Raw genomic sequence first — 14,497 nt, 5'->3', positions numbered from 1 at the left:
TATGCCAAAAGTTAAGTTATACCAGTTTGATGTCAATGTCCCAGGAGACCACAGATATTATGAATATATTTCAAGTCGGGTATGAATATAGCAGCCACTAATTAAACTCCAGGTTAAAAGCAGGCTTGATTATTCTTTTATGCGACCAACATCAAAACTTTACGCATTAGAGGAACGGTCTCTCTTTACCATGAACATCTCATTGTCTACTATAATCACCTAAACTGCTTTAACCTTTTAATCTCCGGCAATTTAGGACAAAGGTCCATCATCTGTAGAAACAATTATGTCGTTTGCAAGTATAAGTCTCGATCGACCAAAAATAACACAAGTGGTAATAACATCATTTTATAATGATGGGTTAATAGGTTTATTACATCTTGATCAAAAAATAAAGAAGAAGGAACATCAATTTTACGATTTTTTTATTGATTTTTATATACGACCTTTCGTAAATGGCATGTAAGCACCATTGATCATGAGTACCGGTCAATTACTGTAGAAAATCGCATTATCTGATTGAATCTCATGGGAAACCATCGATGATCACGGGATGTCATGGATTCAACGGTTCAAATTACCCTTTCATCTTTCAAACTTTAATTTCGATTGGCCATACAATGGATTATGAAAATCTAAACGATTGAAATATGTATGGAGCCACATAAACAATAAATCATAAACGAGTTCAAGCTTAAAAAGAAAAAAACTCACGGAAACCACTTTATCTAGATTGAATAAAAGTAACTTGCACCACGTGTCAGCTTACGAGTTACCACGTATGTTACTTTGTGGTAGATTATATTTTTTTCTATGGCTGACAATTTGGACAAGTAATCGCCGTTAAGTGTCTTTTCCCAAGGAAACATACGCCCATAATAGTAGCAGCACGAGCCTTCTTGGTTAGAGGCATGCGCGCTAACCATTTTGACAAGGAGCCTAGATAACGCGAGGGCCTGGAGGTCTCCATATAAAGACTGAAAACGACCAGAAACGAACAGTTCAATTAACATAAAAGTTACACTTTGACTGGATGATCTGGATAAAATGAGTTCAAAAACATAAAAATACGCAGTTTATCTTATGGTGTGCCAAGTGCTAGACGAGATCGTGCTGGTTGCTGTCGCGTTAGTGTTAATCAATGTTCTGCTAACGGTTCAATCAAGTGATCATTGATTAATGATCAATACAGGATCATTGTATTGCATCCGCGGGGGTTGTTGGACAACGATACGTTAATCCATTCATCGACCTTATCGTTCAGCGCCTTGTTTTACCACTGCCGCTATGGGATTTCCTCCAAAGGAAAAGAAACTCGTTTTTCACCGTTGGAACGGAAACCCAGATCCGGCTGGCTGCGGTCGGAAGAACCCGTTCTTGACGAATGCGCGAACTCGTACGACATTTTCGTTCGAGTTGACTTCCTGAAAAACACAAACCATTTATTGCAAAACACAGTACGTGTATAGAGGGTGGTGAGTAGATAGAACACCGTTTCATTTTATTTTCCCGTTCTATAGTAAATAAAGAACATTCAAAGAATTTCAAAACTGTATTCTCTCGACTTGGACCGTTGTTAATTGTTTAAATCACGATCCGGATATTTGGATATTATGTGCTAAAGGTGTCCCATCTTACCCCACCGTACTATATATTTTTCTCTACAGCATATCTATAAATAAAGTGTGAAATAATACATGTGCCGTCTTACGAAACACGTCTACCTAATTAAACAAATAACAAGCTCCCGGTGGATATCACACATCGAGATAATAACTACGGACTCAATCAATCAATCAATCAATCAACGTGTCCAATAAGATGATGCTCCGTGGAAATGTGCGAATTGCACCTAAACACGTGATTTCTCTGTATATAACTGGTATGTTCAAACGAAGTGTTTTAACAACCGAAAAAATCATAGCCGAAAATCTGGATTTTGTTTTATTACACACACACGTTATGGCTTCTGTGTAATACCACATTTAGAACAACTTAAATCGATCGCTTGAAGAGAAAACGACACCAGACAAAGGTCATGAAATTTATCTTAAGCTGAACCACCGGATCAGTAATCAGGATGTCCTTATAGGCCGACCAATGCTAACCGAATATAACCCAGCTTTTGTTCCTCTTTTTCAAGCACGCGCACCTTATATGGGATAAATTAGATACAGCCTATATACCTATACTTACTATAGATCAATATCAAACGTATTAAACGCACGTAAACGAATATTAAAAGTGTTACAAATAAGACATTCTTATTAAATTAGTCATCCAAATAGGTTCAGAAGCATTGCCTAGTTATTATTATTGATAATGTTTTGTGCCCCGACCTTGACTTATGCAATAGACGCATGTTTTGTTGAATCTGATCGATATCTATGTGGCGTTGACGTCCTACAGCAAGCCTCCATTAATTGGTTAAAGCGGAGCGTCACAGTTCAATGTAATATACTGAACCATTTTTAACGATAGAATTCGTAATTTGTTAATATAAAACGGTGTCATCGGTGCGTGATGGGATATAAAGCTTCTTCTATATAGCTGTAGCATGGCATCAGTAACTTAAATGAGTTTAAAGCTTACGCGAAAAAAAATCTTTGTGAATGTAGCAATTAGCTTGTAACCGGCCGCTATTTTCTACAATTTACACAAAACAATGTGCCGTGTCCAGCGATGGCAATATAAATTTGTTTTGAAAAATCTCTTTATGTGACAGAAATTTTACATCATAGTTTACCTCATTAACGCATCAGGAAGTCCCATTTCCGATAGAGTTTGCCACCTGTCGTCTAATGGAACCATCAGTAGTGACCTCTTCCGTTTTCGTTCCTTGTAAAGACAGATGCAAAAAACAATAACTGAAGGAAGCACGATCACGAAGAGCATGATGGTAAATATGCGCATTTTTGATACAAGGCTTAACTTATACAAGCCCGAGAGCATCAAGTCTGGTTGTTCTGCGCTCCAGGAGTCAAAATTGAACTTTTCCCGATTAAACCACGGTCTTGCAGGTTGAAAATTCGGCAGGGTGTCTAACTCGTAACCGCCGCTGAAGTTTCCCGGAGTACTCTGCATTGTTAAACTCAGCCACACAACAACGTAAAACTGTCACTGTTGCAGTAATACCAAACCTTGTATTCCTTGCCCTCTCTCCAGCCAACTTTCAGACAGATGGTATACAGCAGCTACAAGAGCAAGCGTTTTTCGCAATGGTACAGCTGCAGAAGAAAGGATTCCATTGATTATTCAACTGAAACGAAGCTAATAGCACTCGCGGCACACTCGTATTGACGATTAAATCTGATTTATTTTAGTACCGCTATACAACTGCATGTCCTTCTGCCCTTGCTCTTACTAACACCCCTGTCATCGTCACTTCACAAATAATCTACACCGATACAAACTAGGTTCGGTCGCCACTGCTGTCGTATTTTAGCGCAAATAGATCATCCTTTAATTGCCTCAGACTTGCGCGCGTCTCAGACCCGTACTATATGGGAATATATCACGGATGTTACAGTTCTAAATTTCTCTGTTGCTGGCCAAGAAAAGAATTTACTTTAAGATCCTTGGGCACACAGCATAGTCGGTGTTCCTGGCGTACTGTACACGATTGTAATATGAACGCGAAATTCAATTATAATCGAACGGATGTGGCTTTTGCGCCAACTGTCATAAAATAATAAAAACTGAATTACCCGTCTGTTCTGGTAAAATCACGATGCCTGGTTATCGAAAACAACCGACGCGAACATCTCGACTTTCAACACTTGCATATTCAGCAGTTACATTTTAACAATATTTTAGAAATCGGTACAGATTGAGGTTATAAATTTATAAAACAAAAATATTTTGTGTATCATTATGAGGAGGTTGCAATTTTGAATTTGAAAACATTCCATCAATAGTTTCATTACGTTGTTTTAGCTATCGACGTCAAGAAGAAAAATAACTTTTTGCGAAGTCGGTCAAACTTTTCCGAGAAAATTTTGACAGATACGCAGATATTTAAAGCAACACCTTCTGAGATATCTAAAATAAACAGACGTAACATCGCTACATCCTGCTGGCTGAACATAGTTATAGCAGCGTTTTGTATAACAATTAACTTTCTTAGAAAATATTCGTGCCGCAACTGAAACGATGTTATTTAGTTGATACGTAGGTTGTGCGTCTGCACAACAAACAACACATTACTCGTGGGACACCTAGATTGACGCTTGCTGCTTTTTAAGTAAAATGTTCGATCGCGATCGCCAAGATGATGTTGAGATAAACAATGTTCCGATAAATGAAGATGTACAAGCCACAGAGACAGCAGGGAAGGGAGAAAACGAAGAAAACCGTTACAGTAAATAGAAATGCGTATGCCTTTTTAAGATCACTCATTAGTCACGTATAGAAGATGTGTTTTTTTTTAGTCTGCGTTTTTGTGGTACTGCATCGATATGGGCTAATAAAGCTTATGGTGGAAATGTTTTAATTATTCATTTTTCTGTTGACGTTTTGGTTTCCGCCACTGACCGAAATAGGTGACGTGTGGGACGCATTTGCATTTGTGGGCGAATTCAAAAGACAGCTCTAATATCGGTACTTTTCCATTGCAGGTGTGCGGAAAATAAGCACAACAGGAAGGCCATGGTGGCTTACATTGGTCTTTGCTGCAGTTCTGGCAGCTGCGGGAATCCCCCTGTGCGTCATGGGAGGGGCAGGGGGCGTGTCAAGGAACAACGTCGAGCCTAAGTTTGCAACTGGTTTATGCCTTCTTTTAGTGGCGTTTGGGATGTTGGGCGTTGGTGGTGTTATGTGGCTCTTTGGTCTGAGGAGAACAGGAGAGACAAAGCATGACGAGGAGGCAATCTCCGAAAACACGGACGTGCAGGAAGTTAATGAAGTTTCAAATCCGTGGCAAAATCGACGACAAACTAGACAACAGAGCGCTCCATCTATTTTCATTAATGCGGTGCATGATTTGCCTGGAAATAATAAGCAGAGAAAAGCAGCACAGCGAAGTGCAAGCGCAGTAGGAATGATTGGAAAGGCGGCACTCAGTGCAAGCAAAGGTGACTACGCCAAAACCGCATCAAATCTGCTCGGTGCCGCCAAGTCTCTTAGCGCATCAGGAAAACAAGATCAGAAAAGGATTTCTGACGTAGATACAATATCAAGTTTCGTGGATGAAATTTCCACTGCGGGGTCGGTTGGAACGAGTAACGGTGATCAGCATGACCACGGAAGAGGGTACGGCCCTGAGCCTGGTCGGGCAATATCGAACAAAACATTGATCGGCCATTTGAAGACCTCGGCAACTAACCTTGTCAATGGAGATTACGCTAATTCTGCAGCAAGTTTGTTAAACGCAGCGAAAGAGATGCCATCTTCAAGTATTGTTTCCAACCTTGTTAGCGACAAAAATCAATCGATCAGTCTTGTATCTGGACTTGCCAGCTCGTTTAACAGTGAGGCGACAGAAGAAAAAGACACATCAGTTCCGGAAAAGGTAGAAGGGGAAAATAATCTTAACAGTGAAAACATTTTCCTGGGAGGGACAATACTGCAATCCTTAGCAGTAAAGACTGGCCTGGCAAATGAAAGTCATTGTGAAGTATTGCGGAACCTCGCTCTGCCTACTAATCGTGCTGAAAGTGAGGAATTATTTCCATACAAAACAACAGGCCGTAGTGGGAGAAGAAAACCCCTCGATAAGTTCGAAGATGCGAGCATTAGCAAACCTGAAACAGCAAGCACCATGAGCTCGTTTAACCCCACCTCTGGAACAAGAAAGAAACGGCAGACTTCAGTTGCTGATCTTGAAGAAGCACTGAATGGACTGGACTACTGGGCAACAGAACTTGATAAAACTCCGGCACGCCGTTCTGTGAAGAGATCTCACAGTACATTCGCGGGAACTTCGTTGAAGGATTACAAGCCGAAGTGGTCGAGACATCGCGGGACAGTTTCGCTTGCTCGCCACAATTCAACGCTCCCTACAGTATTTAGATCACAAGCAACCGAAGATTAATCGGAACTATACCAAGACTGCTGTACAAACATTTTTATATTGTTAAGTACTTTTAATTTTACGTATAAACAAAGTTGAAATTGTCATACAAATCAACTTTTGCAGACGAGCAGCATCAGCAGGTTATTTAATATAAAGTGCAAAAGTTTTTGCGTAAATGTTTAGATTAGTTCGATGAACCTGATGCTCTCAGTCGAAGCCGTTCAGCCAGAGTCATAAACACTGGACTGGGGGGCGACTTCGGTGGCAATATACACGGGGTAACGGGTGACGCCGAAACTTGACTTTTGGCAGGGGAGGGTTTGGTCACGTTAGACACAGTGCTAGTAGGCTGTAATGGCGACCTTGAGAAAAGATCAAAACTGTCGTCTACACTGTGCGGATTTGTCGCTTTACAGGGTGTGTGTAAACCACCTAGAGAGAAATTAATGTCAAAGGATTCGTCTGGAAAAGTAAGTTCGCAGGTTTTGGTCGCCGTCTCTGTTTCTCTTGCATTGGTAAGGTCTCTGAATGGGAGTGTCTGTTGGCTAACTGAGACTGGAGACGCCACTGGTTCACTTTCATCGCTTGTAATTTTGAAAGACGCCACAGATTCGATTAAGTGCAACACATCAAGGTCTAAAACAATAGACCGTTAGTGGCACACGAAAAAAAAACAAATAAAACTTATTGTGAAAAACGAAAAATAAAAGCGGTAAAATGTCGCAAACACACACGACGAGTGCATAAATTAACTAAAACATAAAAAAGTTGAGGAGTTACTGTTTTCGCAATTATTACCAAGCTGCGTAATGACTAACTTTATAAGGCTATAATGAGTGCAGACACTAAAATAACAATTTTTTCGATATACAACTTGTTTTATGTGAAACAATGCTTGATAGCTTGCCTTGTTTTGCGGGGCTGGATTCGCTCACAAAAATGACGTCATCGTCGTCATTGCTTTTGCTAACCACGGTACACGACGAAGTTGGGCGGGAACTTCGTTTAAGATCATTTTTAACGTATTCGGATTGAATGGGAGATATTTCTGAGTTTTTTGCCGCCGTGTTGGCAGCTGTAGGCGTTGTTGACGTATTTTTCAGGTCATTGCCTTTTGTAATTAAAGGTTTTGACGTTAATTCCGTTGTTTTTGTTATTTTGTAAAAGTCTGTCATTTTGGCAGCTGGTATCTTCTGTTGTTTGGCACCTGCACAGAAAGGGAAATGGAATTAGGCTCATTACCGTGTAAAAATCGAAAAAGCCTTCAGTCCTTAGAGATTAAATACACGTCGTAGCACAGGACATAACGGATTAGTTCAATGACATACCACATGCGGCCCATACACATGCGGTTTGCGTCTATTTAATTCCACAGGGTCCACGAATAGGATACGGGATTCGTTTTATCAATAATTCGAAAATCAAATATTCTGATATTGAATTATAAATAACCTGTACAGAGTACTGACAAAAAAGGAATACGAACATAAAAACACAGTGGTAACAAAAAAATTAAACCCTGCCTTTAATTGGTATAACCATGACCAATAATAACTGGTTAAAATACCAATTAAGACAGTTTTAAAAATTAGCCAGTTTTATAAACTTTACTGCATAAACCAACAATTTTTTACCTTTCGATTTAGTTTTCTTTTTCTTTGCTTGCTGTTCAGCGAAAAAATTTTTGGAAGCTTCTGGAAACTTCTTCGTCACCAACTCTTGTGGCTCGAGCGTGACGGCCTCTGTGACGTCATCAATTCCCGACAGGAACCACTTCACCTCGAACGACGGGACACGGTCTTTAATGCGAGTACGCACGATGCTGATTGTGGGATTAACAAGTTGTGTTGCTAATAATTTGTTTAGGCCATACAAATAACGAAAACTGTTTTAGTGAAAACAATTGAGTATCTAAAAGAAAATAAATATATTATCAAATGAGTTTTTTAATGCATAAAAATAAATACAGTACTAATACAAACACACACAAAAAAAAACATGCAACGAACCGTTGAAAAGAAATCTCATTGATTGTTCCTTCATTTTGCATCAACCAATAAGTCAATAAAGGTAGAACTTTGTCCACTGCATATTTCACTTGCCATTCTAATTTTTCGCATAGATACTGGACCGCACCAAAGAGTGTTGGTTGTCGTGGTGACAAGTGGTTTAAAGGTTGACTTCCAAGTTTGTTGCGAGTGAACTCTCGGATGATTTTCGGGTCGGGAAAGTTTTCCACCTGTATGAGCATATGATGGAAAAGGCTGAGGTTTTTGTGGCTGTTGTGTTGAATAATTCAACACAGAATGATGGATGATTTGCGTCATACGAGATGCTGTACTAATATGTAATGTTTCATGGTGAATGCTTCAATATGTGCTGCATAACACCCGAAAAGTGTGAATATTTTAATGGAGATAAGTTGTTTAAGGTCTAAATAATAAATGCAAAGAGAAGGGTGGTGGAAGATATACTAATAACAAAATATTATAGGCTATAGAAAATCTTCAGAAAAAAAATCATATTTTAAAACTTTTTATTTCTTTCCAACTAGTATAACCAGTTTAGGTAAACAAAAAAGACAATAACAAACAGTAATCACAAAGCACAATGGTAGTCAAAAAACATTACTAAAAAATACTGTGCTTAATTACCAGTAAAGCCTTTTTCTTTATTCCATTTTCCAAGTTGTGCTTCCGTTGTTCATTTTCAAGTACATGCCATTCACATGAACAGTCAACTGGTAAAGCTGTTTCACTTCCACATTCAGAACCACAAATGTCACAACCGTTTTTTTTATGATCACGTTTCGAACCTTGAAAATCATATTGGATGTATTTAGTGTAATACTGTGGTCTGGGGTATTGTTTATGATACATTAATAAGTACTGTAGGCATACTACTGTACTATATATAGGTTTTTATTCTTATTTTCAGGTTATGGGTCAAAACTTAATTATTGCCGAAATCAGAGGTCAGCAAACTTTTTCATTACATGGGCTAAATGAGATTTATATTCTTCACGCGGGCCGAACATGAAAACTTTTAAGTATTTTAATAACAATTTATTAACAAAACAAGAATAAGAACACAAATGCGTTCAATGGTACTGGTTAGTTAGTGTGATATTTGGTGTTTTAGTTTTGAACGCTGTCACCCTAAATTCCAGGTTACAAGGACCTCACCCACATAAAATAGAACACAAAAGTTTTATGACACATTCACTACCACAGCACCACCCATACTTACCTATATGGCTGCATGCAGAACAATGTGTTGGTTTCTTTGTTACAGTAGGACTTAAAACACTTTCAGATTTCCAAGCTTTCAATTTTTCTAAAGGATCTATGTTTTTCCAGGAGGATAACAACATAATTGCTTGTTTCTGGTAAAATGCACAAATTTAGTTAAATAAAAACGTTTGGTAGAAATTTCTTAGAAAAAAAAACAAAGTGAAATAATTAAATATTTTGCAATTCCCAATGCTGCCAATGCATATAGGTGAAAATTAAAAACTATGGTGTGGAACAGCAGGGTAAATAAGCATGAAATGGCTATTCACCTAAAATAAAAAGGTTGGTTACTGGGTTTGGACAATTATGTTTACCTTGCCAACTCCAGGAACTCCTTGTGGTGAATAATCACAACCGAGCAGAAGTCCGAGGGCAATAAGAGACTTCCTGTTGAGTTGTAATTTAGATTCGATATCACACAGTTCGTAACACTCAACATCAATATCCTGAAAATAATAAAAACTATTCTTATAAAACAGTGTGGACTATGGTAGCCTACTTCATAAAACAACTGAATTTCTTTTACACAGGAAGCACAGGTTGCTTTAAATTAAAAGTGTGAAATGTATGTTTCAAAACTAAAAGTAACAGAAAGACACACATTGCTGTCTCATGTCACAAGTAAGAAAAAGAAGAATTGTCTACATTTCTGCTTACATTTCTATCTGTTGTCATTGACAAATTTCGATAAACGGATTTTGCTCCATACAAAAATGTGTCGCTGTCATTTGTCATACAGCCATCAACCACTCCAACACTATTCAGTGCTGCACATGTTGCTTCTGCTTCACCCTCTGATTTTATCCAAGGAATTCCCAGCTGGTCAAGCAACTGGCAACACTGAATAAAACATGAATGAATTGTGAAGCCAAATTATACATAAAAATATAACAAGAGAGTCCAGCTCTTGGGCACGAATGAATGGGCATGGTGACTAATTTGGACAATAATATAGAACAAGGGTTCTGTAAAAGCAATATGTGAATTCACCTCATTAAATCGAGCATTCAAACGACTTCTTGACCCATGTGAAACATTCGTTCCTTTTTGTACTTCTTGCCTGTTATTTGATAAAACCGAAATTTAGCATACACCATCAAGAAATTGTGATTACTCTTTTAGCACTAGTAAAGAATTCTATGTTACGCTACGGATAAAGCTGATAGAAAGTGTTAGAGGATAGTAGATAGAGGTTATGACTTATTACTATTAGTTATTGGGCAGGGATTAGTGGTTGGTTGTTAGATATATCGGTTAGCAGATAACATAGGAAAGGATTGTTCATTAGCACCCCTGTTTCAAATGATGTAACCCAGTTTTCAGACTATGGTACGTGCCTGTGCGATTTTGGTTACAAGTTTTTGGTTACCCACACCTTTCAATTAAACAACAAACCAAATCTGTATTAAATTAAGTAAAATAACCTAATGTGACTTGAGACCATATGTGCTTTGTATGCCAATTTTAAATTATGGCACGCCACAGAGGCGATATGACAAAAATAACTGTCTAATGCACCCAAGATCTTGTCAGGGACTACCATATTCTGCAGATTAGATTGTATAATCATGTTTCAATAGTACTGAAGCAACAAAAATTTATTTCAGACATACGGATACGTGTTGGGTAAAAATCTTGTATGCAATACCTAACATCCATTCTGTGTGCCATTGTTTTCCATTTCAATTCTGGCGCTTTTCCGTCCGTTACGAAAATCAGGCGAGTCCCATTTCTCGTAAATGTGATCACACGAAAAAATAGATTTCTAGATGAACAAATATCGTGAACATGTTACATTAAAACAGTACGTACAGGTGGGAAGTTTCGGTGCTAGTGAAGAATCTTCCCCCCCCCCACCTTATCTGCTAACCACTGACCCCTAGGTTAGGGGGTTAGGTGTTGAAGGTTAGGGGGTTAGGTGTTGAAGGTTAGGGGTTAGTAATTAGAGGGGTCAGTAGTTAGTGGTTATAGGAGTTAGTGGTTAGCAAATAAAGTGGGGGGGGGAGAAAGATTCTTCCCTAGCACCGAATTTTATACATGCTGTTGTAATTTACCTTAAGTAGGGCTTGGCAATGGCATGTTTTAACGCGGCAACCGACTCCGCTTCGCAAATCCATGTAGCTAGGTCAACAGCGTACGTCCGGTCTTTTAAATCACACAACTTTTTTGTGGTTTTAACTTCTTGTAGAATATCCCACAAACCCTGAACACCCATCGCCCACAAAAAATTAAAAAAACCTACAAAGCAAACTTATTGCTGCAAATGCAAAATACAAATTGGTTTCATTTTGTGACATAGAGTGTATGCGCGCAGAAAAATTACATAGAGACTTTACTTCGCTAATACAAGAATATATTACTGAGACACAATTAATGCGTAGCAGAGTATAGGAAAAATTTGAATGAACTTTGTTGAAAAATTAAGAACACAATATAGTTCTAAACATTTAAAGAAACAGATGTTGATTTCAATCCATTGTAAATATAGACTCCTACAATGGGCACATACTGTGCGGTTATTAGTTTAATAACTTCTTGCGCGGCAACACCACCCATGTAGGAAGCAACAGAGTGTATTTCTGCTGCACCAACTCTACATATCTCTTGCACATAGTCATCTGACATTGCCTCCACCAAACCAGGCACACCCCATGAACGAGTTAGTTCTTGCACACAATTCTAAAGATAAAAAAGGAAATCCAATAAAAAACCCATTAGTGACTACTGAGATGGACCTAATGCTGTTATGTGTCATGCCTAATTACACATATGCCTACAATTGTAGCAGTGACGAGCCTTGAACCCACGATCTCTAGGTTGAAGGCAGGCAGACTAACCAATATGCCACAGCACCAAGTAGTGTAAGTAAAACTAAAAAGTTAATTGGGCATAAAATGTGGGAGTTTGTTGATTACCTTTAGCCTTGTAACATCAATGTCAATATCATCAGCTTTGACACCAGGGTAACGCGAAAAGTTTGTGTAAAACTGTTCAACACATCGCAGCATCACATACCATATTGCGTCAGAATCTCCTTCTGATATTAAACCATCCAAAATGGATTGTGATGCATTTTCATACTCTTCTGACAGAGACCTGCTTCTGTAACCGTACACAGAATAAAATATATATTAACTGGATGAATAATCAGAAGTATGTAAATAACATACCGGACTACTTGAAGGAAAGAAGCGTTCCGACAAAATCGTTTAATTTCTTGATCAGACAGTCTGCCATTTACTGCACCAAAATCTCGTATATAACTTGTGAGTAAATCTATATCCTGCTTCGCTTTTGTTTTGTAGATATTCTGCAACTTGACATAGCTTTCAGAGTCAGAAAACATGTCAGGTAATGACCCACGAAGTGGTAAAGACGATTTGTCATTGTTTTGTACAAATTGTTTCAATCCATTTGCTAAAATCCAAAAATTGGTGCTGTTCTCAGAAATATTACAGCACTTTGCGTCATTAAATATTTGCTGTAAGTTCTCTGGAATTTTGCTTTCCACCAGTGCAGTGTTAACTTGTTTGGAAGCTTCTTCAAAATTCTCTTCATCTTCCTGCATCCCGTGCTCATTTATTCGCACTCCTTGCAGCACCTTCTCTTTAAACAACTTTTTCTCCTTCCAGTTCTTTGGTGCTTGGCCTCCATGCTCATTTTTCCAAGCTTGCAGAAACTTATACAGAATAACTAAGTATGGTACGTGGGAATGCTGCTTCTTGTCCATTTTTTCAAGATCAATGGAATCAATGTACTCAACCAGCTCCGGAAAAGGATCCAGCAGTCTCAGATCCTCATGTGCATTATCAGGATGTGATTCAACAACGCAGTGTTCACGTACAATAATACGCATGTAACCTTAAAAAGGAGAGAAACAAACAGTTATTTCTTTTCCATACAGCTTACTAAAATTTTAGATTTAAAATCAAAACCCTAATAGGGACTTTGGAAGACAATGAATAACATAAGCAATATTTTATTTGTAATTTACTAACCAATAAACCCATAGCTGTAACATGTAACAAGTGGAATGTTATGCTTCCATAGTAGTGCTGCTAGCTTCTTATGTGTTACCACATCAAGAGATGATGCTATAATAACAGTAAAACACTGGAAGAACTGAGGGTTTCTATCCAGCAACTGGTTAAGATCCTCTTCTGTGTAGTCTCCTTTTACATCTGGATTTAATTCCAACAGCAGCTCTGTTGCTACCTGCCATACAAACCAATGTTAACAAAAAAAGAGATAATTTATATATGTGGTAGGGGGAGGGGAGATGGGACATTTCTTCATTCTATTTTCCCATCCTATTTCATTTTGATAGTAATCAAAGAACATTTAAAGAACTATAAAACAGTATCCTCATAGACTGTTGTTAGTTCTTTAAAACACGATCAGGATGCTTGGATATTATATGCTAAAGGTGTCCCATTTTACCCCACAGGACTTTATACTTCAAAAGTTAGTACAAATGTTTTTGAACACACAAATGTAACAGCAACGAGCCTCGAACCAGTAGACCTGGTATCTGAGCTACATGCGAGTGCCCTAACCACTGTGCCTATCTTTACCACAGACCTTTGCCTTTAACTGTCCAATAGCACTTGGATCAAGGAAGAAGTTGTTTCCAGCATCTTCTCCTGAGATTCTTCCTCCATCAAGGATCAAGAAACTTCCAACTCCTTGAATGAAAACATTGTAAGACTTATCCCATGGGCCATGAGGTAAAAGATAACTTTGGAACACCCACACCATACCTGGCAAAATAAGATTTTTTAGTATTTCTGTTGAGGTTGCTGTAACGTTGATGAGGCAGATTCGTGCTCTTTCTAAAACTTGTTGACCATGGTCACCCCATAAACGAAGTTGTCGGTCGTACTTCTTTTCTTTTTCTCCCATTTTTGCAATACTTTATCTTTTAAGAGGCCTGCTTTTTTGCAAAGTCCATAGAAAAAAATACAGTTTCTATAGCTTTGCTAACAGCTGATATTTTAATGTTGCCCAAAATCATAGAACATTGGACAGTTATTTAATTTTTAATGTGTACTTCGGTCACTATCAGACGACTTTCTGTTCAATATTATATTTTCTACGTTGAAGAATTTGGTTTGCGAATAACTGAAAACCTGGTTTGCGACACCATCAGGTGCAGTAGTGAGTAAAGAGTAGCACTTGCCACTTAGGTTAC

At 38.3% G+C, this 14,497-nt stretch overlaps 4 protein-coding genes across 4 annotated transcripts; 1 reads left to right on the top strand and 3 right to left on the bottom strand.

The window, feature by feature from the left end:
* Positions 1 to 408: 408 nt before the first annotated feature.
* LOC100180371 lies at positions 409 to 3,466 on the bottom strand. The gene is made up of 2 exons (XM_002125015.5): positions 2,747 to 3,466; positions 409 to 1,424 (listed from the first exon to the last, which is right to left on the bottom strand). Exons 1-2 carry the CDS (start codon positions 3,082 to 3,084, stop codon positions 1,286 to 1,288), a joined length of 477 nt encoding a protein of 158 aa, XP_002125051.1. The 5' UTR covers positions 3,085 to 3,466; the 3' UTR covers positions 409 to 1,285.
* Positions 3,467 to 3,624: 158 nt separating this feature from the next.
* Positions 3,625 to 6,687, top strand: LOC113475777. Its single transcript, XM_026840539.1, has 2 exons — positions 3,625 to 4,360; positions 4,617 to 6,687. The coding sequence occupies exons 1-2, from the start codon at positions 4,249 to 4,251 to the stop codon at positions 6,029 to 6,031; spliced, it is 1,527 nt and encodes a 508-aa protein (XP_026696340.1). The 5' UTR covers positions 3,625 to 4,248; the 3' UTR covers positions 6,032 to 6,687.
* LOC100182716 (flap endonuclease GEN homolog 1) lies at positions 6,063 to 11,565 on the bottom strand. The gene is made up of 11 exons (XM_002124475.5): positions 11,361 to 11,565; positions 10,955 to 11,071; positions 10,297 to 10,366; positions 9,964 to 10,146; positions 9,621 to 9,752; positions 9,263 to 9,398; positions 8,668 to 8,828; positions 8,023 to 8,252; positions 7,648 to 7,835; positions 6,921 to 7,220; positions 6,063 to 6,649 (listed from the first exon to the last, which is right to left on the bottom strand). Exons 1-11 carry the CDS (start codon positions 11,519 to 11,521, stop codon positions 6,198 to 6,200), a joined length of 2,130 nt encoding a protein of 709 aa, XP_002124511.2. The 5' UTR covers positions 11,522 to 11,565; the 3' UTR covers positions 6,063 to 6,197.
* On the bottom strand, positions 11,564 to 14,350 carry LOC100185177 (NEDD8-activating enzyme E1 regulatory subunit-like). The gene is made up of 6 exons (XM_002124399.4): positions 14,067 to 14,350; positions 13,888 to 13,991; positions 13,305 to 13,521; positions 12,477 to 13,167; positions 12,222 to 12,408; positions 11,564 to 11,985 (listed from the first exon to the last, which is right to left on the bottom strand). The coding sequence occupies exons 1-6, from the start codon at positions 14,206 to 14,208 to the stop codon at positions 11,746 to 11,748; spliced, it is 1,581 nt and encodes a 526-aa protein (XP_002124435.1). The 5' UTR covers positions 14,209 to 14,350; the 3' UTR covers positions 11,564 to 11,745.
* Between the last annotated feature and the right edge of the window lie 147 nt (positions 14,351 to 14,497).

Source organism: Ciona intestinalis, chromosome 2, assembly GCF_000224145.3.
Source record: "Ciona intestinalis chromosome 2, KH, whole genome shotgun sequence".
Lineage (NCBI taxonomy): Eukaryota > Metazoa > Chordata > Ascidiacea > Phlebobranchia > Cionidae > Ciona > Ciona intestinalis.
The sequence above is the reverse complement of the archived record's forward strand: the minus strand, read 5'-3'. Positions and strand labels throughout refer to the sequence as shown.